Source organism: Brassica rapa, chromosome A09 (assembly GCF_000309985.2).
Source record: "Brassica rapa cultivar Chiifu-401-42 chromosome A09, CAAS_Brap_v3.01, whole genome shotgun sequence".
Lineage (NCBI taxonomy): Eukaryota > Viridiplantae > Streptophyta > Magnoliopsida > Brassicales > Brassicaceae > Brassica > Brassica rapa.
Window position 1 is genome coordinate 29,449,397 of NC_024803.2, and position 23,801 is coordinate 29,473,197.

General features: G+C 31.8%; 5 protein-coding genes and 1 pseudogene across 5 annotated transcripts; 2 read left to right on the forward strand and 4 right to left on the reverse strand.

Annotated features, from left to right (window-relative positions):
* Window positions 1-2,869: 2,869 nt before the first annotated feature.
* On the reverse strand, window positions 2,870-3,990 carry LOC103839057. The gene has a single exon (XM_009115541.2). It carries the CDS (start codon window positions 3,752-3,754, stop codon window positions 3,080-3,082), a length of 675 nt encoding a protein of 224 aa, XP_009113789.1. The 5' UTR covers window positions 3,755-3,990; the 3' UTR covers window positions 2,870-3,079.
* Window positions 3,991-4,486: 496 nt separating this feature from the next.
* On the reverse strand, window positions 4,487-6,913 carry LOC103839112 (annotated as a pseudogene).
* Window positions 6,193-9,998, forward strand: LOC103839114 (F-box protein At2g38590-like). The gene has a single exon (XM_033280009.1). The coding sequence runs from the start codon at window positions 7,579-7,581 to the stop codon at window positions 8,164-8,166; it is 588 nt and encodes a 195-aa protein (XP_033135900.1). The 5' UTR covers window positions 6,193-7,578; the 3' UTR covers window positions 8,167-9,998.
* Window positions 9,999-13,390: 3,392 nt separating this feature from the next.
* LOC117128393 (inositol hexakisphosphate and diphosphoinositol-pentakisphosphate kinase VIP1-like) lies at window positions 13,391-14,839 on the reverse strand. Its single transcript, XM_033280629.1, has 3 exons — window positions 14,540-14,839; window positions 14,377-14,459; window positions 13,391-14,285 (listed from the first exon to the last, which is right to left on the reverse strand). The coding sequence occupies exons 1-3, from the start codon at window positions 14,586-14,588 to the stop codon at window positions 14,037-14,039; spliced, it is 381 nt and encodes a 126-aa protein (XP_033136520.1). The 5' UTR covers window positions 14,589-14,839; the 3' UTR covers window positions 13,391-14,036.
* Window positions 14,840-17,429: 2,590 nt separating this feature from the next.
* Window positions 17,430-20,151, forward strand: LOC103839059 (3-oxoacyl-[acyl-carrier-protein] reductase 1, chloroplastic). The gene is made up of 11 exons (XM_009115542.3): window positions 17,430-17,763; window positions 17,838-17,980; window positions 18,269-18,322; window positions 18,749-18,829; window positions 18,903-18,948; window positions 19,015-19,109; window positions 19,186-19,218; window positions 19,349-19,483; window positions 19,567-19,660; window positions 19,760-19,842; window positions 19,941-20,151. Exons 1-11 carry the CDS (start codon window positions 17,598-17,600, stop codon window positions 19,971-19,973), a joined length of 963 nt encoding a protein of 320 aa, XP_009113790.1. The 5' UTR covers window positions 17,430-17,597; the 3' UTR covers window positions 19,974-20,151.
* A 281-nt stretch (window positions 20,152-20,432) lies between these two features.
* On the reverse strand, window positions 20,433-23,231 carry LOC103839060 (lysine histidine transporter 2-like). Its single transcript, XM_009115543.3, has 7 exons — window positions 22,630-23,231; window positions 22,159-22,542; window positions 21,346-21,739; window positions 21,137-21,242; window positions 20,952-21,043; window positions 20,802-20,870; window positions 20,433-20,706 (listed from the first exon to the last, which is right to left on the reverse strand). The coding sequence occupies exons 1-7, from the start codon at window positions 22,809-22,811 to the stop codon at window positions 20,608-20,610; spliced, it is 1,326 nt and encodes a 441-aa protein (XP_009113791.1). The 5' UTR covers window positions 22,812-23,231; the 3' UTR covers window positions 20,433-20,607.
* Between the last annotated feature and the right edge of the window lie 570 nt (window positions 23,232-23,801).

Genomic DNA, 23,801 nt, shown 5'->3' on the forward strand with positions numbered 1-23,801 from the left:
ATCCCTTATATATTAATTGAGGAACATTTGAAAAGATGTAACCTCAATTTTGTATTAATTAAAAGAGGCCCCAATGCATAGGTGGCACTCAATTAGGTAGTCAATTACATTCAATTAAAAAATAAGTAGGTCCACATTCGATTTTTATATGTTGTTAGATATATAAGTTGGTCAAACTATATGATATAAAGATATGATATGATATTTTCTTTCCTTAAATAAAACCTACGGAATTACCATAAATGACTAATATATATATGACAATTAATGAGTTTAATAATAAAGATTTGATAACAATGTATATCTCCTCCATCATTTTTTGTTTAATTTTATATTATTAAAATAAATTAAACAATCAAATTAGCTATAAAAATAAAATTTAGATTTTTTCGTATATGTTATATTTTGAATTTTTAAAAACGACAATAAATGACTAAAACTATTAAAATTATTATGTTAAAAATTAATGATCAATGGTTTAACATTTTTATTATAAGAAGATACACATGATTTTAAAACCATATGAGTAAAAAATATCATTTAATAATAAAATAAATATATATATATATATATATTAAACATTATATACCATAAGATTACATAAATATTTTAATATTAAAACATTCAATGAATTTTCAAGAACATTTATAAATTATAAACTTATTAAAGATTTCAGATTGAAAATTGAAAATTTTGTTATCGATGATTTAAATATTTTGTTATAAAACGATATGAACGATCATAGAACCGTATGATTATAAATTCTTATTTAATAAATAACTATACAAAATATACTATTCCTAGAAAAATAGGTTGGTCTATCTTAACTTATATTACACTTTTTATTAAACTAACTATCGAATTGATAAATAACGTACCAAAAAATGTTTTGCACTTTCCTTAAATAAAAGCTACGAAATTACCTAATATGATTAACATATATGTGAAAATTAATTATAATGAATAATAAATATTTGATAACAATTTTTGTATCTTAGTTCTTTTTTAATTTTATATTATTAAAATATATTTAAAAATCATATTAAATATATAGTAAAAACATTTATAATTTTTCTTATATGTTATATTTTGAATTTTTCAAAACGTCTATAAATTATTAGAAATTTGAAGATCCCCACTCTGAAAATTTTGTGATCAATAGATTTTTTTTTTTGTCATAATAAGTTACAAATGATCATAAAATTGTATTAATATGAACTTTTATTTAATATTATAAGAAGATACACATTATTTTAAAACCATATGAGTAAAAAATATCATTTAATAATAAAACATATATATTTATATATATATATATATATATATATTATACTATATACCATAAGATTACATAAATATTTTAATATTAAAACTTTCAATGAATTTTCAAAAACATTTATAAATTATAAACTTATTAAAGATTTCACATTGAAAATTTTGTTATCGAAGATTTAAATATTCAGTTATAAAATGATATGAATGATCATAGAATTGTATGATTATAAATTCTCATTTAATAAATGACTATATAAAATATACTATTCTTAGAAAAATAGGTTGGTCCATCTTGACTTACATTATATTTTTTATTAAACAAACTATCGAATTGATAAATAATCTACCAAAATTGTTTTTGCACTTTCCTTAATTAGAATCTACGAAATTACCTAATATGATTAACGTATATATGAAAATTAATTATTATGAATAATAAGTATTTGATAACAATTTTGGTATTTTAGTTCTTTTTTTAAATTTTATATTATTGAAAGATATTAAAAAATCACATTAAATATATAATAAAAACATTTATATTTTTTCTTATATGTTATATTTGAATTTTTCAAAACGTCTATATATTATTAGAAATTTGAATATTCCCACTATGAAAATTTTGTGATCAATAGATTATTTTTTTGTTATAATAAGTTACAAATGATCATAAAATATAACGCATATGAATTTTTATTTAATAAATATTCAAACTAAATAATATATATATATATAAACACTAATGATTTAAAGCAACAAGATTGGCTGATCAATTTAGTCGTCCAGTTGAAATCTTTCAAAAGTATGTGAAGGACTAAAATCAAAGTAAATATGGATTTAGTATAGTAGTTATATTTTACTAACCAAATACCGAAAAAACCGAACCGAACCGAAACCAACCCGATATCCGGATTGAACACCCGTAATCCAAATGAAGCCAAACTATTGTTTCATTCTCCAAAATATAATAAAAATAATAACTTAATCCCGCGCAAGGCGCGGGTCTTATCCTAGTTTGTTTTTAAGAGGTTCACCTTGCAAAATCCCAAATATTATTATTATTTATTCTTTCAAAATCCCAAATATTAAACACCACATTGCAAAGAAATACTTGAATCCACCCTGTTTTTGGCTGTATAGTTTGGCATTTGTTCCTCTATAATCTAGTATACAAGATCGTTCTTGATGTGATTTCAGTTTCCACCAGAAATTCACCTTCTTCAGGCTCTTTTACCATCCAACTTTATTTTCTGGCGCAAAATTTTCATTGCACAAAGACACGACTATTCTGTTAGTTTTGTTTAAAAGATGTCCACTTTAAAAATTCCCAAACATTAAACACAACAATGTAAATACAGAAATGTTTGGTCCACCTTAGGTAATCCCTCTGTAACTTTGTTCATAAGCAAAAAATAGATATGAATTTCTAAAAGAAGTAGTTGTTGTAACTCAAGTAGAGAGTGAGGGGGTGTTACCACACCAACCCAATGGAACAAATATAACCTACACAAAACCTGAAGAGAATCATACAGTTTCAGAGCTCTAAAACCAAGTACCAACTCTTGAAAAAAACTGAAGATGCTTTCTCAAGAAGGAATTAAACAGTAATAGATTTTACATAATATGCCTGCTGCATTTTATTCAACAAAAGAAACAAAAAATATATATACAGCAACATATGTTTTATCATCATTTCAGTATTATACAACCTAACATAACTAGGTGTGTTCTATCAAATATTTCATATAAAAAAAAGCATTTAACTTTGTTTTGGATTCCAAAAAAAAAACAAGCATTTGTTTTGCATCTAGGCGTTCGGATTCCAAAGCCTCCAAAAACGCGAATTGAATAAACCCATCACGTCCGGCAACACTTTCCTCGCCAAACCCTTGTGCCCAGTCGCCGCCGCCACCGGGAACCTCAACATTTCTGTTGACTTTTCCGGTGATTTCACTTCATCGCAAGGCGGCACAACCACCACCACGGGCTCCGTGATTTCGCTAGCGATCGGTGATTCTTCGACACCACGGCGAGGACTTGATTTATCCTTCTTCTTCTTCTTCTTACCGTTTGATTTCTGGGAAGCAGCGGAGCTATTATTATTCTCGAGATGATCTTCGAAGGCTTCGATGATCTGGTGGATGAGCTCACGGTTAGGGGAAGAGTCCCATCTAAACCAGTAACTCGTGTAGCAATCGAAGCATTCACAATCGAAAACGGGAGCTTTTGTTTTCTTGTTATTCGAACCGCAAGAGCTTCTTCTTCCTCCGGCGTTCACGGTGGTGGGGGTGGTTTTGAGTGACCTAGTGATTAAGTAAGCAAGGACTTGTTTATCTTCTGGGGAGAGATCGGAGACGAGAACGAGAATCACGGCGGGGAGAAACTTCAGGACAGAGAGACAGTCGTCTCCTTTGGAGGAAGAAGAAAATGGTGGAAGCGGGGAAGGAGATGGGTGCACTTTACCTTTGTTTTTTGTTCTCATGGCTGTTTCTTTGAACAAAACGAACGCCACGAAGCTTTATAGAGACTTGGTCGAGGAGACAGAGTGAGTCATGGTCGTCGTCATAGCGTACTTTTCATGTTTTGTTTACTCTTCTCCTTCTTTTTTTTACCTACGGCCCTGATTTAGCGCGTATGTCTCACGTCCTTTATTTTATACTCATTTAATTGTTTACCCTTTTTGGACGGCAAACAAATTCTCTTCAATAGATTCCTTTTTGACAATTTCAGTAAACGCGACGTTGCGAGTGCTGACTTGGTCATGTAACCTGCTGCAACATGTCATTTCTGCTTGAAACTATAAGAAGAACCCTTATCTGTTGATCCTCAAATTGGGTACTTTAAACAGAAAAATATTCTTAGTTTAAGATATTTTAATTTAAGTTTTTTTTTTGAAGTAATCCAATTAGATATGGATTATGGTCAAATGAGATTCTTAAATATGTACTACAACTTGAAGTTCTCAAACAACAACTTGCTTATCGCCTCTTTCATGCTACTTCTCTTCCTTCATGTTTTTCATATTTTTATTTTCTTTGTTCTGAAATATTTTGTCTAGAACTCATCTCGAAATGCTCTAAAGCTTTGAGTAGTGAACAAAAGAAATAAAAGAAAAAAAAATAATTTTTGTAACATTCATAAGAAATCACATTTTATTTAGCAAAAAAAAAAAATCACATTTTTTTATAAAGAATTTTTTTCTTTTCGTTTTTTAAAATTTTTGAGCAGGAACTTTTGAGTATTCAAGAAAAAGTTTGTTTTTTTCTCTAAATATAAGAATGAACAACCATATGTTCAGTGATAACATTGTGTTAATTTGCCGTTTGTAGTCGTATTTATTATTTTCCCTGCTTGGTTGTACTGATAGTCTGATAGTGAATATAGCTTAGCTTTCGGGATCAAATTGTGTGTGTTTGGTGATGAAGTAGGTTGGCTGAGGGGATTCGATAGTTATTTTCAGTATGTTATGCTTACCGAGAGTGATTCGTTTCTCCTTTAATAAAAAAAGACCTCCAGTAGTTACGATTCATATTATATATCGTCTCCTCTTCAAACACTTCGAGTTCCCAGTGCCAATGCAACAGTGCCAATGTTTATTAGACTTGTCAGATGGGTGGAGTGGATACATCAACATAGGATAGGATATTGGCATGGTTAAATATGATAAAATCGTAATATATAAACTACAGAAAACTGAATATTGTAAAAACTAAAAAATATAAAATTATACTAAAGTGTAAGAAAATGATGATACAATCGCAGATTCGAGATATTATTATTTTTTTAACTCAATATATTCCGTAGTGCGACAGTTCAATAGCGTAATGAATTCCAAAATACAACTGTAAAAAATCTTTTGATCTGCGTCACTCTAATTTTATGTATATTCTCATACTCAAAAAGAAATATCAAAAAGAAAAAAGAAAAAATAACGTAAGGATTGTATTGTTTTTCTGTGTCTTTTTTTTGTGCTCTAACAGAAGTGTTTCTTTTATAAATTAAGAAAGTGAAACACCTTAAGAAACCATGGAAACCACTAATGTACCAATGCTTTCAACTAAAATAATGGAATTTAAATTCCATCGACTCTTAGCCAATGGATGTTCTGCCGGAAGTTCGAACACAATCTGATTGAGAACCTAGAAAATGAATTGGATACCACAGATAAGAATACTAGAGCTCAAATGCATCATGACAAAAGAGTCAAGTTGAAAGATGAAACCAATAAGAGCTGGAAAACCAATCAAACCTCAGCTTGGCGACCCGCATGTAAACTTACACCGGTAGCATCATACATCACCTACCACACAAACCACTCACACATATAAATAAACAACAGAAAGTAGCAAAGCAAGTGTCCCCCACAAGATAAAGGAGGTAAACAACTTACAACTGAAGCTAAGATCAAAGAAATAGCAAAATGTGAACCATCAAAGCCCTCTTGTAAACCAATAGCAACAGCGAGAGCTGTAACTGTAGAAGAAGGCATTCCTCCAGACCCAAGAAGCTGTTTGAGATCCCATCTCCTTTCCCTTTACCTACAGAACCAATGGTAACATGATAAAAAGATCTCTATACTTTCTCCAATCTCCACTAAAGCGGGTTTCAGACACGAGAGCATGGCCGGCTCAACACTCTTAGGCATCCTAAAGCAAAAAAATAAAAATTTACTCTCTAAAATTTATATACAGATAATGCTTAAAATATTTTTTTAATTTAATCAGTAATATTTTGTATATTTTGTAATGAAATAAAACTATATACATATCAAATATTTTTGGACCTTTTCAATTTTATTTATTATATTTATAATTTTTTTATATATAAAAATATAGAATTATTAAAAATTGGGCTCCTTATTTATTATTATACGTGGACACGGGCACCGCTTGTGCCCCTTGTAAGCCGGCCCTGCAGGAGAGTCTCGTCAACGGTTCCTAGAGAATGTATACAGATGGGGGAGAGAGAACATACCAGGAGGTGAAGAATTTGATTAATTGAGCGACAGTGAAAGCTGTAACGTTGTCGTAGCCGTAGGTTCCTCCATGGAGCTGATGCTGGATCTCTCAGGCTTCAATGGCGCTGATAGCTTCAGCTAGAGAAAGAATGAGAAGAAGAATAAGATGATGAGTAATGATCCCTGAGGCGACCAATTCGCTTTCTGTATCTATTCAAACTCTATCCAATGGCGTCTACGTAGTTAGTAGAACGTTCAATCTTGGGCCAGGAGTATTTGGTTTTCGCAAAACACTCCCAAATTTGCATTCATTGCTTGGTTGTCGTCTCTAGATCGGCTATCAACTCTGGATAGGATTGTGAAATGGTGTCTTGGTAGTGATACAACTTGTCTTCTATGCAAATCTGCTCCTGAATCGAGGAATCACTTGTTCTTTGAGTGCGCTTACTCATCTAAGATTTGGGAATTCACTGTCAAAGGTATATTATGCAACTCCTTCACAAATGTTTGGTCTGAGATCATGCTACTTATTGCTGATGAGACCAGGGAGAAGTTGAGTCTTTTCTGTATCAGATATGCATTCCAAGCTGTTCTGTATGCTGTTTGGCGTGAACGTAACAAGCTCAAACATGGTGACAAACTTCTGCCGTTACCAGTGCTTAAAAGAATGATAGACAAGGGCATCAGGAACAAAATCAGTCTGTTAAGAATGAAAGGGGTTTAGGGCATGGAGAAGCTGATGCAGTTTTGGTTTCAAACTAGATTGTAAATAGCTTTTTCATTTTGAAAGGTTGTGAGTAAGTTTGGTATTGCTCCTAGAGTATAAAGGATGCACTTAGTTGTATGAAGACTTTTTTATGAATAAATTTAACATTCATTCAAAAAAAAAAAAACGTTCAATCTTCTTTGTCTTCGTTTTGTTTTTTTTTTTTCTCTTTGACCAACTTTTCTGGTCCACGAGGAAGGAATAAAACTTTATAGTAGTATAAGAAAGTTTGGTTTATTCATGTTAACGAATACGGTAAAGAAACAAATTAAGCAATTATCTTATACTTTTTTAAGAAATCTGGCGTGAATTGATAAACTGCCTAACGCATAGTTTCATCAGAATGAGCACACACTACAACACAAACAACTTCATAACCAACGACCTATAAAACTTTCGTTTATTCATATTTTATGGTCTCAAACGAACGTGGCTTGTTAAGAACGTTTGTGTTCATCAGGACAAAAGTCTACCAGCCGTGTAAACTTAACGGAAAGAACGTATGTTACATTCGCTTCTCAATCCCCTGGGTTTATTGTGAAAACACAAAAAGTTGGTTGATGTGGTTAAAGAAGGCGAGTCTATGACAATCGTACTGATGAATTACGATTTGTATCTCATGAGGGTCGTTCTCCTGGACAATGAAGATCCAACCATAGAGTGTAAAGGTAAACTTAAAAAACAAATTAAGATATCTAAAGTTTTCCACTGTGACGGTTTATTGTTATGCGTCTTGGAAGATGATGATGCCAAAGTTGTCGTTTGGAATCCGTATTGGGGTCAAACAAGGTCGGTCGAATCTAGATATTCTCACCGTCCACATGGATGGGACAGGTTTACTTACACTCTAGGATACGAGGATAACAGCTCTAGTCGTAGCTACAAATTCTTGAGGTTTATAGAAAAGTATGACAACGCACCTAGAAACCAGTTTTCACTGTATGAGATTTACGATTTCGAATCTAGTTCATGGAAAACTCTTGATGTAACTCCACACTGGCGTATACTACTTGGTCAGCACGGCGTGTCTCTCAAGGGAAACACTTACTGGCCTCCTTCAGAAAGGAACATGGAAGAAGACGTGCTTGACCATCACGTAATCTGTTTGCAAGCGAGAGTTTTGGTCCTCTTCTGCGCCTCCCATTTGACGCTGGAGATAATGACTACATGACTTTATCGTGTGTTAGAGAAGAGAAGCTTGCGGTTTTACTTACGCACAACGAATCAGGTCCGATGGAGTTTGAGATATGGATTACTACTAAGATTGAGGCCGAAAAGGTGTTGTGGAGCAAGTTTCTTAAGAGTGGTGGAAACGGATCTTTATCCTTTGATTACTTGTGAGAGTTTCTTTATTGACGAGGAGAAGAAAGTCGCCATGGGTTTTGAACAAGACTACTCCAAAACTTTCAACATTGTTGGAGAGACTGGATACTTAAAAAAACTGAAACTCGTAGAAGGTTAAGGCAGAGACACATAGACTGTAGGGTAAATGTGTGCTCTTAGACCATGCGCAGCGGCGAACCTCTCATTGGGGTTCAAAAAATTAATTTTTTTTTGTTTGATTTAAAAAAAATTAAATAAAGTGACCAATAGCAGGCCGTCATGTGGCGTGGGGCCCGCTGAACAGTCACGATCCGGGTTCACGCGGGAAAGGCGGGACGAGCCGAGGTCTTCGGTTTTTTTTCGTAAAACGTGCGACCCCCCCTGTGAACCCCCGCTGCGCATGCCCTTATGTTCCAGGCCTAGTGCAAATCAAGCAACCTGCTTCAGGAAGTAAAAAGGAAAGAAGAAAGCGACTTAGAAAGCCAACTATATGATCAAAACTTGTCGAGACTTGTTTCACTTGGAGATGCTTAGTTTTTCATTTGTGTAATTCATATTAGTCCATTTACTCTTAGCTATTCTGTTGTAGCGTGTCTTTCTTAAAGACTTTTTTGTGCTGGTTTTCTCTTTTTTTATTTGATAATCTCTTGTATATTATTTGAGGAACATTTTTAAGTTGTGATTTAAGTTTTAGTTCTCAAAACCCATATATAAAAATGGACCTACATTACTAGAAAAAATAACAGAAGTGCCATCGTGGACCATCATTTATAAATTTCATATGTAACATGCTAATTATTCATATGGCAATCTGAATCCGATTTTCATTTAAATCGGCTTATTAATAACATAATATATCATTATATATGGTAATTGTATCAAAAATATATATAATCATTTAAAGTTAAAATTATTCACTCATATGATAATGATTTGAATGGAAAGAAAGGAAGATTAAATATATAATTTCTATTGAATTATTGATTTATATTACCATGTCTTTTGTTTATCAAATTTATCATACAAATTTGTATCGTATTAATACTGAAAATATGTAAATATATGTACGGTAAAGCATGGTTTATTTAAAATTGTTACCCGTTATTTGATTTTTTGGTCAGCACCCCTTATTTGTTATTAGGCTTGATTTATTAAACATAAATCTTTTTATATATCATGGTTCGTGAGTTTTAAAACTAATTAGGGGTGGGCGTTCGAGTATCCATTCGGGTTCGGTTTGGATCTATTCGGGTTTTTGGAATTAAAATTTTCAGCCCAAGTAGTTATAAATATTTGTTCGGTTCGGATCTTTGCGGGTTCAGCTTGGATTCGGATAACTCGTTTAAATTATTTTAAAATTCATTATATACTTCAAAATTCTCAAAATATAAAAAAAAAATAATATATTACATATAAATTTGAATCAAGTATGCCAAAATAACTAATTTTAATGTATAAATTGGTTTGGATTGAATATGTTGGATAGAGAATCAATAGATATTTCAAGTATTTTTTGTATTTTAGGTATTGTTTAGTTAATTTAGACATTAACTTTTGACTATTTGTATATGTTTTGAAGTATTTTAGACAACTTCAAAATATCTTATATATTTTTGGATATTTTAAAAACTTTTAAATCTAAAAATAACTATTATATTTATTTATATAAAGAGAATTTAATTTTAAAGTTTCTTGGGGGGGGGGGGGGTGTTAATTATCGTTTCTTGTTGCTTACATCTTGAAGTTTTCCTGAATATTAATAAAGTGAATTTCATTTTAAATCTCTTATATACTAATTGAAAATTATTACAACATTTGTTTAGCACATGTCATCACTAAAATGATTCTTAAAATCTTTAAAGAAATATGTTGGTCAATCTAAATATATAATAAACTTTTTATTAAATTAACCATAAATTAATTATTAAAGTTTTTCATCATTTCTTTAAATAAAATTATGAAATTGCCTGATATGGCTAAAATATATATGATAATTAATGATTTTGAATAATAAAGATTTGGTAAAAATTAGTGTATCTTCTATCATATTTGTTTAATTTATTTTTAATTTAAAACTATTAAAATAAATTAAACAACCACATTAACCAATAACCATATAATAAAAATTTAGATTTTTCTGTATATGTTATATTTTGAATTTTTTAAAATGACTATAAATTACTAAAACTGTTAAAAGTGTTACATTCAAATTTTGTGATCCATGATTTATTTCATTATCGTTTCTTGTTGCTTAGATTATCGTTTCTTTTTTTTTTTTTTTTTTTTTGACAGCAAAAAGATTACAGACTCATATAGACCCTGTAAACCAAAGTGGTAACTCTGAATCCATGTGTACGACGAAAGACGGTTGTTGCCGAGCACTACGTGCCAAACTATCCGCCCTTGTATTCTCCGTCCTAGGTACATGAACAATATCTGAGTTGACGAAACTTCTTCTCAACAGCTTAATATCTTCCAGGTAGCTTTCAAATGCTGGCCATTCTTCTGGTTCCGAAACCATCTTCACCAATTGAGAACAATCCGTTGCAAACGTAACCTGAAACTGTCTTAAGTTTCTTGTTGCTTAGATCTTGAAGTTTTCCTGAATATTAATAAAGAGAATTTCATTTTAAATCTCTTATATACTAATTGAAAATTATTACAACATTTGTTTAGCACATGTCATCACTAAAATGATTCTTAAAATCTTTAAAGAAATATGTTGGTCAATCTAAATATATAATAAACTTTTTATTAAATTAACCATAAATTAATTATTAAAGTTTTTCATTATTTCTTTAAATAAAATTATGAAATTGCCTGATATGGCTAAAATATATATGATAATTAATGATTTTGAATAATAAAGATTTGGTAAAAATTAGTGTATCTTCTATCATATTTTTTTAATTTATTTTTAATTTAAAACTATTAAAATAAATTAAAGAACCACATTAACCATATAATAAAAATTTAGATTTTTCTGTATATGTTATATTTTGAATTTTTTAAAATGACTATAAATTACTAAAACTGTTAAAAGTGTCACATTCAAATTTTGTGATCCATGATTTTTTTTTTTTATAATAAGATACAAATGATTACAAAATCATATAAGCAGAAAGTCTCATTTAATAAGTATTAAGATTATATATATGAAACTAAACTATATATCATATAAAAATAAATAAATATTTTAATTTTGGAATTTACTTTCAACAATTTTTTTATATAAGCTTTGAACAAATATTGACAACTTATTTTTTTTAACTTATAAATGACTAAACTATTAATCCCACAAAGAAAATTGTGTTATTAGTAATTTAATGTTTTTGCTATAAAAGATACAAATGATCAAAAAATCATATGAGTAAAAAGCATCATTTAATAGATATTAATATTAAAAATATAATATGTATGTGTTGATAACATTTAACAAATTACAGATATTTGTAATGATAGTTAGAGTATATTTAAATGTGAGTTGTTAGTAAAAGTATAGGTTCAGAGAAATATATAAAGTATAGTTTTAAAAAAAAGATTTACGTAGAATCAAGTTGTATCCAACTTTGTGATTCTAATAGATTATAGATGATGTAAATAAGATAAACTAAAACCATTTTGAACAGATAAATGGTAAATATTTTGAAAGATCAGTGACCACACATCCCCCTTTTGTATCACATTAAAAAAATATCACATTGTTATTAATCTGAGTGTTTTTATGTAATTTAAAAAAATGAACAACATAAAGACAAACATAATATACATAATCTGACATTCAAGATTTACACATGCTTTAAACAAGAAAAAAAATTTACATAAGCAATCTTCATGCTTAATTTGAAAAGAAAACTATTGTAATTTTTAAATTTAAGTTTCATTATTAAACTAGTTATTTTCCAATAACTTTGGAGATAAAAAAAATGGAACCTATGTAATGGGGCACTAGGTGACCGGTCCGCACCCTGTGCGGACATAAGAAAATTTAAAATATGGAATAAATATTATATAATTTTTTGAAGTAACAGATTTTACAACATAATACCACCGTTTTTGGAAGAATTCATCAGTCATGGAAAAAAGCTGGTAGTCAATATTTGAGATAGACGAAAGGGAACACAGTAACGTCAGTATGAAAAGACAGATATTGTGTGTATGTATAATTACAACGTCACAAAATATTTTGTGTGTTCAAGAAGATACTTTCATTCAAAAAATAAAATAATTAGTGTATAGTTTTAGAAGTAACATATTTTATATTATCATTAATTAGAATTGTATTGAATATGTGTCGTAATTCTTTATTTTAGGTGAATAATATTATTTTTTCATAAATAATAAACAAACATTTATGTAGACATATTAAAAGAAAATATAAAAAAAATCAAAATATTATCCATAAATAATATAAATTATGAAGTATATTTTTCGATAAAGAAAGCAAATTCAATTAGAAACCTACAAAAAATTAAATAAATTTTGTAAGCAATTTGACGGGTTAACATTATTTGATACATTTATAAATTTCTAAATTTTATTGAACATGAAATAATATTAAATTGACATACCGTCATCGGTCTCCTAACTCATCACAACCCATCTGGCAAATGCAAAAATAAATAATTGTAACAGTTTATATATTTTAAAATTTGTATTTGAAAAAAAAAGTAGATTAAATTACGTACCGTGACTACGGAATATTCTGAAAAACTTGTTTGTAGACAACATTCAATGTTTTTGTCTGCGGCTTCCCTTCTTTACCAGTTATTAGGATTTTTAATCCAGAGCTCGACTTAACTCTTGAAAGTGCAACTTTGCTTTGTATTTTGTATGCATTTTATAAATTATTTTAAAATTATGATAAATTTATTCTTTAAACAACGATAAATAATTTAAAAATAATATTAATAAACATTTTTGGATTTTGTAATATTTAAAATAATTATTATATAATTATATTCGAACACAATTCATCAAGTAGAGTATAAAACTATTATAATTATCTTATATAAAATTTCGTTCATTATATTTTATATGTTATAAATATTAAAAGTAATAAATAAAACACTATTAATCTTTCTATAATTTCGAGAATAGTTTTCAGAAATTGTTTTTTTGTAATATTCGTTAGATTATATGGCAAGTGATATTAAATGATTTTAGACTTATCTTAAATTTTTAGATCTAAATTAAATAAATAAAAATTAAAAACAATTGACCAATCAAATTATAACAATTTTTTGAAACTTCACCTATGAACCCCAATCTGCGATAGCTCAGTCCACGAGATTCACAAAAAAAATCCAGCTACCTTACAGGTTAGGTTACTTAAACGTAGATTTGTCCATTTGACATATATGCACCATGTTGGTAAGTTGACTACGATTATTGGTGGAACTAATATCCGGTCTAATAAAAAAAGGTAGCTGGTTCAATTATTAATTTTCTAGGTTGTTTGACTGATTTGAAATATTTTGTCTTATTTGCAATTTAATATGCTAAGTTATTTTATGTTATGCCTCTCTCTTTTTGTTTTGCCTTTTGCGTATTTAATTTGATAATTACTACTATGATTTGATAATAATAAATAGTAGTAATTCATTGATCATTTTTTTGCCAGACGTTACAATCTCATTCAATCTAGTCTGCATATATAGTCCAATTATAATGAAATCAATCTTGTTGATTGACTGATACACACACTTCAAAAATGACTCAAGTAATGGGACAAACTTTGGCAGCTTCCATTTCAATGCTGGTAGTATCAAGACCATCTAACATAGAAGAGTCCTTGCTAACCAAAGAAACCTTGAGAAGCAAGAAAGATAAAAAGACATTATTAGTAAACACATGATGACATTGCAAATTAAGCACCAACAATATAATATTAAGAAGGGAAAACCAAGATTGGCGCAGCTGTCCTTCTAGGTCAAGCAGGCCTTTAGCAAAAGCAGCTGCAGACATCTGGTCAACATATGCAAACCAGTTTAAAATTTTTTTTCCAACACATATGCTTAATTATTTTCAGTAGTATCAATGTAAAAGGTGTACGTACGTGAACACGTCCCTCGTCAGAGCTGTAAATTTTAAGGTCATGACGGTATGTACTATGGAGACGAAGCAAACCAGTCCCTTCACCTGAAAAAAAAACATGTAATTTAAGGCCATTTCATCGGTGAAATACTCCAAAATAAAAGTAACAGATCAGGAGACCTTACCTGGATACATATTGTATCGGAAGAATCTACTAAGCTCTTCTGCCTGCATGCAGATGAAGCAAACATCAATAAGTTAAACAATTCTTCTATATTTGGAAAACATATATATATATATATATATATGTTTGAAAACATGTGTTTACATACTTTACCATTTAATTTGTCATTGTTATATATATATATATATATATATAAATGACAAATTAAATGGTAAAGTATGTAAACACATGTTTTCTACCAGCGTGAGTTAGAACACCGCCGTATTTAAGAATCATAAGGGCCTCTACAGGTCTTTCTTCTTCGCCTTCACTATCCCACTTCAGCGGCTTCAATTGAACCTTCCTGTATATCCCTGAGAAATTTCCTCCATGCGCCATTCCAAAAGGTTCTCTGCTATGAGAAAATGACCTCATGAATTAAATAAAAAATGCATAAGGCTAGCTTACTTATAAGATAGTATATTCAACAAAAAAATGATATAAGATAGTATTACTAAATGATACTATGTAATACTTTCCCCGGACTATATATTTAACAAAAAAAGAGAAAGTACTAAAGAACCTCTTCAAGAACTGCTTTAACTTGGCGAAGTTTCTCAGCATGTTCAAGGTCTTCTGGATCACTATCACTCTCACGACCTGTCTACATATAAAAAAAGGAAGACCATATTGTCGTTACCAGTATTCAACACATGGAAAAGATAGAACATACATGCTTTTTGGAGACAAGACACAAAGAGTTGAGTTCAGAGTTCTACCTTGTACGGGGAACTAACATTCTTGTTGCATCTAATAGGTCTTGCAACTGGACTCCACTTTTTAGTTTTGTCTACAAAAAGAAGAAAAATATATAAAATGAATCAAGACTCTGATAAAAGATGGATAACAGAAAAGCTAGAACCTCTCGCACCTCAGCTCTTGGCTTTCCACCATTGTACTTCAGCATCAGGTTTAACAGTTTCTCCTCTGTAACATTTAGTTTCACCTTCTGTTTTGGTGTTCGATTGCCACTGTCATGTAATAACAAAATTTTAACAGATAGAAGTATAAAGGATATAAAGATGATTTATATGCTAAGAAAATATACTATCGAATAACAGCAATGACACAACGTAGCTCTTCTGAGTGTCCATTGCCTTGGCGGGTTAGTCCTTTATTAGGCTGTACAGGTTTATTGAACTTCCAAGGCAAAGTGGGTGGCAGAGTCGATGAAAGATGAGGAGCCTTTGCGTCTAAACACATTTTTCTTAGCACACAAGCAGCATCGTCGTAATACCTTAATAGTATGAGAGGAGAGATTTGTGAATAATACTTTAAAGAATGAAAAGAGAATGTTTGTATTTTAAGACCTTTGGTGTCTCCTATATGTATACAGTCGATTTATTTCTCATATTAATGACGCATAATATTTTGCACAATAAATAATGAAATCGTTTAAAGAAAGATATTAAATGTGTATTGTCAAAAAATGATCTTCATATGATATGATTTTAACTTGCGCAAGTAATCCATATTAGAAATGTAAGTTATTAAAAACAAACAACCTAATTAGAAACATTAAAATATTTTGTAAGCAATGTAATAAATATGATATCAACATGCGCAAGTTTACCGTTTGAATAATAAGGAAAGTTTTTAATATTTGTCTTAATTTTAAATCTTGCCCAAGGGTAAACTAAATCGATAATATTTAATGATTTCAACTTGCGCAAGTAATCCATATTCTGAATAAGTGATTTGCATATTTAATGATTTCAACTTGCACAAGTAATCCATATTAGAAAGGTAAGTTATTAAAAACAAATTTTGTCAATAAGTTATTTGCATATTTAATGATTTCAACTTGTGCAAGTAATCCATATTAGAAAGGTAAGTTATTAAAAACAAACAACCTAATTAGTAGGGGTGGACACTTTACCCGATATCCGAAGTGGCACCCGAATCCGATCCGAAAATGCATGTCATGTTTTTTATTTCAAAAATTAACAAAAAGTTACATCCAAATTTTTTTTAAAAAATAACTAAATTAATGCCTTTTTAGTTTTAAAATGTTATGTCCAAATCTATTAACTATTCAATCTATTAAAAATAAAAAAATTAGTTAACTGAAAGATATATTTTTAAATATAAGAAACTTGAGAAATGAAAATTTTAATTTTTTTTTTCAAAATCTAAATATCCGAATCCGATCCGAAATAACCGAATCCGAACTAAAAATACCTGAACCCGACCCGAAGTACATAAATACCCGAACGGGTTCTACACCTCTATACCGAAATACTCGAAAATCCGAAATACCCGACCCGAACCCGAACGGGTACCCGAACGCCCACCCCTACTAATTAGAAACATTAAAATATTTTTAAGCAAATATAATTAATACGATATCAACATGCGCAAGTTTACTGTTTGAATAATAAGGAAAGTTTTTAATATTTGTCTTAGTTCTAAATCTTGCCCAAGGCTAAACTAAATCGATAATTATTATCCTCTAGCTATATATGAGCTTAACGAAATCGACAATAATTTTGGGCTTGTCTACATAAGCGATTGATTAAAATAAATGAAAAATAAAATTCAAAAAAATCGACCAATAAAATTATAATAATTTTTCTGAGAAGCTCTATATTAATGTATGTCAGCAGAAATCATTAAATTGACTTCTATTTTAATGTACAGGAGGATTTGCTTCTCGGTCCCCTGGGGTTATATCGTGAAAACCGATTAAACAAAAGTTGGTTTGATGTGGTTTTATACGGGTTGGATACTACAAAGTACAAACTGAGAAAACCTTTAAAATCAGTTCGGCCCGGTCCGGTCCGGTTCAATGTAGCCCCCTTCCAACTCTCTCGTATGGCCGTCTAAATTCAACCGAAGCTCCAACTACTGACTTACCAACTAAACACTGTACAACCTCGTCCGTATCGCTTTTCGAATTAAATATTCACACTTTTTTTTCTCCTTCCTTCATTCGCCTCTCTCTCTCTCTCTACACTGTGTCGATCTTTACGAGGTTCACTAGCTCGGACTCCCTTCTCAACCTCCTCCTCCTCCGTTCGATGGCAACCACAGTCGCAGCAACGAAGCTCACCTCCTTGAAAGCCGTCAAGAAGCTCGGGTTCCGTGAGATCCGCCAGGTCCGTCAATGGTCTCCGCTTCAGTCCGCCATGCCTCATTTCGGAATGCTCCGATGCGGATCGCCACAGTCATTCGCAACCTCCACGGGTATTTCAATTCCTTCCGCTGTTTCGCTTAAAGATTCGTTCTCTCTCCATTTCTCATTATACGATCGGACGCAGTTGTGAAAGCTCAGGCGACAGCTGTTGAGCAATCGACAGGGGAAGCTGTTCCGAAAGTGGAGTCTCCGGTGGTCGTTGTGACTGGTGCTTCGAGAGGGATTGGTAAAGCTATTGCTCTTTCCTTGGGCAAAGCTGGCTGCAAGGTTTGGTCTTTACACCATCTCCTGCTTCTTATTTGATTTTTGGGTTTGCTTGTTACAGGTTTGGTCTGAAAAACATTCACTTTGCACTCTATACTAGTCTTGAAATGTTTTTGAGTTATGAAGATTTTTAGCTCAGGTTTGATTGCAGTTTCTCACGGTAGACACATAAGCCTTAGTTATCTGTTTAGTTTGGCGTGAGTTTAATAGTGTTTTTAGTTCTACGACAGAAAAGAAAAAAAGCAGTTGCGGGTACGGTCTAATGATGAAACATTGTGTTTCGGCTTGCAGGTGTTGGTGAACTATGCAAGGTCAGCAAAGGAGGCTGAGGAAGTTTCTAAACAGGTGACTAACTGAGTCTCTTAGACTGTATTTCTTTTTTTTTTTTTTTATCTCTCCATCATTCTGTGTGTTGCTTTCGTTTCACAGCTCTCTCCTATTTTGGGAAATCACTTTTTAGATCACTAAATCATACTTTAAGTATGCCAGGAGGGATGATTTTATTTTTACATAGAAATAACTGTGGTACCTTTTTTGAGCTTAGCAATGAATTCTTCGAACACTTTTGGTTTCTGGGACAAAAACTGAATTGCGACTGCATTTTCTTACCCTGGAAACAATTTCAATATTTTGTTTCTTGTTTCTGTATGCTTCTGGAATGTGTTTGTGACCCACTGCTGAATCAAATAGCATATACAGTCTAATATTTACTTCTACCCTGTGACCTTATTTGATGTTTTCTCTTGACATTTATCCTCTATGGAGCTGTAGATTGAAGCATATGGAGGCCAGGCTATTACTTTTGGGGGTGATGTCTCCAAAGAGGCTGATGTGGAAGCCATGATGAAAACCGTAAGTGTTCAAATTGTACACTATATCATTATCCTACATTTTATGAATCTTCTTTTGTATTATATTTCTGCAGGCTATTGATGCATGGGGAACCATTGATGTCGTCGTCAACAATGCAGGTATATGAAAGAAAAACCTTGGTTCCCACTGATTCACTGTCACTGACATGGCTACATAATTTTCAGGAATCACTCGGGATACCTTGTTGATTCGCATGAAGAAGTCCCAATGGGATGAAGTGATTGATTTGAATCTCACTGGAGTGTTTCTCTGTACACAGGTTTGTGTTCCTGCCTATCCTGCTCAAATATTGATACTCAGAATCTTTGGGACTGAAACTCATATTCATTCTGTAGGCAGCAACAAAGATCATGATGAAGAAGAGAAAGGTATTGCTTACTTAGCTTCACCTTCTACATTTTCTCGCAATTGTCATCTGCATTATCGGTTTTCATTTGAGCTCCTCTATGAGATTAAGAAGTGACATAAAGACAATCATGTATGTATATGATCTTGCAGGGAAGAATCATCAACATAGCGTCAGTTGTTGGTCTCATTGGTAATATTGGCCAAGCAAACTACGCTGCTGCTAAAGCTGGAGTTATTGGGTTTTCCAAGACTGCCGCCAGAGAGGGTGCGAGCAGGAATATAAATGTATGTCAACCTATCTTCCTCTATTTTCATCTGTCTTCGACAGGATTTTAAACTTAGTCAGTCGAAAATGTGATCTATTACAGGTCAATGTGGTTTGCCCTGGATTCATAGCATCTGACATGACTGCCAAGCTTGGAGAAGACATGGAAAAGAAAATCTTGGGAACAATTCCATTAGGTAATGGAGAGTTCAAATTTTTACATTTGTTGCTAGCAATTTATGTGGGTTAGTGTGTATGAGACATCAAAATAGTCTGATAACCGGTTTGATTATCAGGACGATATGGACAACCTGAAGATGTGGCTGGCTTGGTAGAATTCTTGGCTCTCAGTCCTGCAGCCAGTTACATCACCGGACAGGTTAACTCAAACTCCTATCAAATGTATATTTGGTTATTAGGCTCGGCTTTTTGTTACGTCATCTGTCTAACATTGGTTAAAATCATTGGGGTTTGCAGGCATTCACCATTGATGGAGGTATTGCCATCTAGGCATTTGTTAAGAGTTGCTTTGTGTTTAGGCAAAACCGATTTGGTAAAACAGACAAAGTTGAGTTTATTCTGGCACTTGGTTGGATTTCTGTTCTGTGGATTCTGTTTGGAGAGAAATCTAAAACGCATTGCTTAAACTAAGTTACGTAATATATGAACCAAAGAGCTTTGTACTTTATTAGATAGAAATGATGGAAGCATGTTTTGCACTTGGTCTGCCATTTGGAACTTAGCACCACAAAGACCACACCCACAAGTAATATAAACACCAATGTTTATAATTTCTTTTTGCCAACCTTTAAAGCGACAAGAAGATACATAGAGCTTCTAGTAACATAACACTTGATTAACATTTTGTAAAACCAATCTTTTGTTTTAGTAGATAACATAGCCTCTACACTTGATGCTAGTGATCAAGTTCTCTATACTTCTCATACGGCAGCACATAAAGATACGAAATAACAAAAGAACCGGAATATGAAGTTTTAACATAAAGCAGCAGATTACATAAATTACGAGTCATAAACTATACTAAAACCTTAAAAGTAACAAAACGGACAGTCATAGAAAACGAGACTGGCCGTGGCTTATTTCCTTAGATCTACTTTTTTTTTTTTGTGGTACAAGAAGAAATCTAAGAGAAGAACTCGTAGGTGCTTGCGTTAACAATAATAGTTCTGAGGCCACCAATGGGAGCCATGACCGTCAAAATAACTCCTATTATAATGCAAAACTGCAATTTTCATTTTTACAAAACACCCAAAAAAATATTAATAGTGTACAATAAAAAACAAGAGCTGTTGATCATTAGTAAAAGAAAGAACATACCCAGTTGATTATCCATGATAGACTAAACTTCTTTGGTTTCTTGAGAATGAGCCAAATAATGCATGGAAGCTGCAGTGGCAACAATAATGTGTTATATCGTAAATCACAACTTTATTTTCTTAAAAAATGAATGATGTATGAGTATTATACGTAGTAAGTTGTTGGTGCAAAGGCAAATCCTCCAAAGAAGCCGAGTAGTCCACCAAAAAACGGGATACATATCGCAATGGACATAGTGAAAGCTGCACGGACCAATGCGAGGAGAAGTCAGGTAAATAAATGGAGTAGCTCTAACGAAAGTTAAATGAATAAAATGAAGAATACATGTGACTTACCAACATAAAGACTGCGAGTGATGAAGCGGAGTTTGAAGGATGGATCGAAATTCATCTTCTTGACCAAAACGGTTTCAAGCATGTCAAAAACCGGCATTGCAAAAATCTGTCTCCACAAAGCAGTTCAGAGAGAAAGATATCAATATTCATGATATATATTTACTTTATTCAATCAGCGATATAAAAAAAAGTACTATAATGTGGGTGACCTGATAGCTTCCAATAACGTGGATGACCACAAATAAGTTAGCCATTGCGATAAGCCATACAGGCTTCTCCAAAGTCATTAGAATGTTGTCATCAACGCTGTTCCCAAAGATCCAGTACCCTAGGAACGCTACAGGAAAGTAGCAAATGGCTACTATGATGTAGGCTACAACGACTCCTCTAAACATTGGAACCTTGGATGGCACCTCCGGAGTCGAAGGGATGGTGGCTTGAATCTCCAAAACGACGTTGTGACCTGCGTAGGCAAAAGCCACATCTCCCAACGCGTTCAAGAAGTTGAATACATTTCCAGCACTTGTCGAGGCTCTAGACGAGTAGTCTACATCTGGACGAACCCCTTTGTGCACTGATGCAGTCCACGCGATAGTTGAGTAACTGTTAATGCATCACACAATACCATATCATCAAAATATATGATCACATAAACGTTTTTAATTAAATGGTAATGAAACGTAAGTTTCAAGTTATTATAAAAACTAACATATATGGTTAATCAAACCTGACTCCGTAGGATGTATTCAATTGAAAGTTTGTGGAGGTTTGTATTCTTCCAATCATTTTAGATTGTTTTAATAAATTTTTTAGTTAAAAATATAAATTTATATCTCATAGTTAAGTAAAATTGTAGAGTGGTTTAACTAAAAACATAGTAAATTCTCAATTAACCTAAAATCATCTAAAAGCATGATAAAAATCAAATTGCTTCAAATACTAAAATTGAATTAGACCATTTAGAGTAAATTTCGGTTTAAGTTATAAATTAAAAGCCAAATAAATTTATTTAAAATACTTACGTTAAGGACATAACGGCAGCGGCGAGTGAGATGACGGACATGGAGTTAAAGTTTGGTAGGTGAGAGATAACGAAGTGGATAGACGCAAAGATCATGATCCAATATGTAGTTTTGATGTCTTTGCAATCAGAGCAGAGGAGTTCATGGACTTTCTGTAGAGATTTCCCTCCAGTGACCATATAAACAATGTCTACACCGACCTCCACGATGAGTTGCTGAGGCACAATGATCCAAAGGCCAAGCTTTTCACCAAAAGCTTCTTGACCTAGCTCGTGATATCTATCAAACCTCTTCCCAGGTACAATCTCGTGCATCTCCACCATTTGCCACAGTGTGTACAAAGTTATCACCCATGACATTATCATCAACGTCACGCCAGGTCCCCTTATTAAAATGTCCAAAAACATTAGCTAGATATCAAATATATAATGAATACAAGTCAAAAAAATGAATCGTTATGAACTAAAGTACCATCCGAGATTGGACATGGCGTAGGGCAAGCTGAGAACACCAGCACCAACCATGGCAGTAACATTGTGAAACGCAGAGTACCACCACTTGGCGTTTCTTGAGGATGTGATCGGTAACCAATCGTCGACTTTCTTCTGCTTAGCCGCGGCAGTCTCACTCGCTGACGTTTCGTTATTCCCCATATCGTTCTATAAGGGACACTCTTTTTGAGATATAGAGAGGAGAGGAGGCTATTAAGAAGATTTTAAGATCAGAATGAAGATGAGATGGTTAGGTAATATTTAAGAGTTGGATGAAGACTCGAGATTCTCTCACTTGAAGTTATCTAACTTAAATATTCGACGATTTATCTTCTGTAATAAATATATTTCAGTTTCAAGTTGTTTAAAGTGTTACTAATGTTGTGTGGTCTTTCTCCGTTATATAAGGCAACAACAGCCGAGAAAACTCATGCTTAACTTGCGCCTGTACGTACACAATGACTAAATTACCCCGCTAGTTCTGTTTATTCTCTCTTGTTTTGTAGGTTCTTTTAAAAAGAGTGTTTGCTAGTTCATGCTTACTCTCTCATTCAGATCACCTGATTTCAACGAGTATTTGCTTTTAAAAAGAAAACTAGATTTTGACCCGTGCAACCGCACGGGTGTTTATTTTCACTTTTCTATACATAAATTATTGTTTTAGAACATAAGTGGTATGTTAAAAAAAAAAAAAAGAACATAAGTGGTATATATTTTTAATGTTAATCATATACATAAATATTTATATAACTATTTCAAATGCAATAATTTTATAATTTACATGTTATAATTAATTAATTGTTTAAACCTTATGTATTTACCACTTATTATTATATATTTATCTTATTGTATTTGCATTTAGTTATTAAGCAAATAAATATATTCATGATAAAATATATTTAAAAAATATTTTGTATTTAATTTATGCTAAATTCTGACCCGTATTTCAAAACTGGATTTCTTTTTACCAATATTTTTATGCTTATTCATTTTAGATAATTTATTATTGTATATATAAAAGTGTAAGATATGTTAATTTTTAGACATGTATTATATAGTTTGTTAATTTTAAGCCGTTCTATCATCATATTATATTTTAAATAAATAGTTTATATTTATGAAAATAAAATTTATAAATTTATCAATTGAATA

Bases quoted from the DNA above. Each gene is read 5' to 3' on its own strand.
- LOC103839114 (XM_033280009.1), top strand. From the start codon at position 7,579: ATGACAATCGTACTGATGAATTACGATTTGTATCTCATGAGGGTCGTT.
- LOC103839057 (XM_009115541.2), bottom strand. From the start codon at position 3,754: ATGAGAACAAAAAACAAAGGTAAAGTGCACCCATCTCCTTCCCCGCTT.
- LOC103839060 (XM_009115543.3), bottom strand. From the start codon at position 22,811: ATGGGGAATAACGAAACGTCAGCGAGTGAGACTGCCGCGGCTAAGCAG. The intron at 21,243-21,345 runs GTCACCCACATT...TTGTGGAGACAG, and splicing joins ACGTTATTGGAAGCTATCAG to ATTTTTGCAATGCCGGTTTT. The intron at 21,044-21,136 runs GTAAGTCACATG...TGGTCCGTGCAG, and splicing joins CACTCGCAGTCTTTATGTTG to CTTTCACTATGTCCATTGCG.
- LOC117128393 (XM_033280629.1), bottom strand. From the start codon at position 14,588: ATGCAGGCAGAAGAGCTTAGTAGATTCTTCCGATACAATATGTATCCA. The intron at 14,460-14,539 runs GTAAGGTCTCCT...TTTTTTTTTCAG, and splicing joins CCGATACAATATGTATCCAG to GTGAAGGGACTGGTTTGCTT. The intron at 14,286-14,376 runs GTACGTACACCT...TATGTTGACCAG, and splicing joins CTGACGAGGGACGTGTTCAC to ATGTCTGCAGCTGCTTTTGC.
- LOC103839059 (XM_009115542.3), top strand. From the start codon at position 17,598: ATGGCAACCACAGTCGCAGCAACGAAGCTCACCTCCTTGAAAGCCGTC. The intron at 18,323-18,748 runs GTGACTAACTGA...ATGGAGCTGTAG, and splicing joins CTGAGGAAGTTTCTAAACAG to ATTGAAGCATATGGAGGCCA. The intron at 19,484-19,566 runs GTATGTCAACCT...GATCTATTACAG, and splicing joins GTGCGAGCAGGAATATAAAT to GTCAATGTGGTTTGCCCTGG.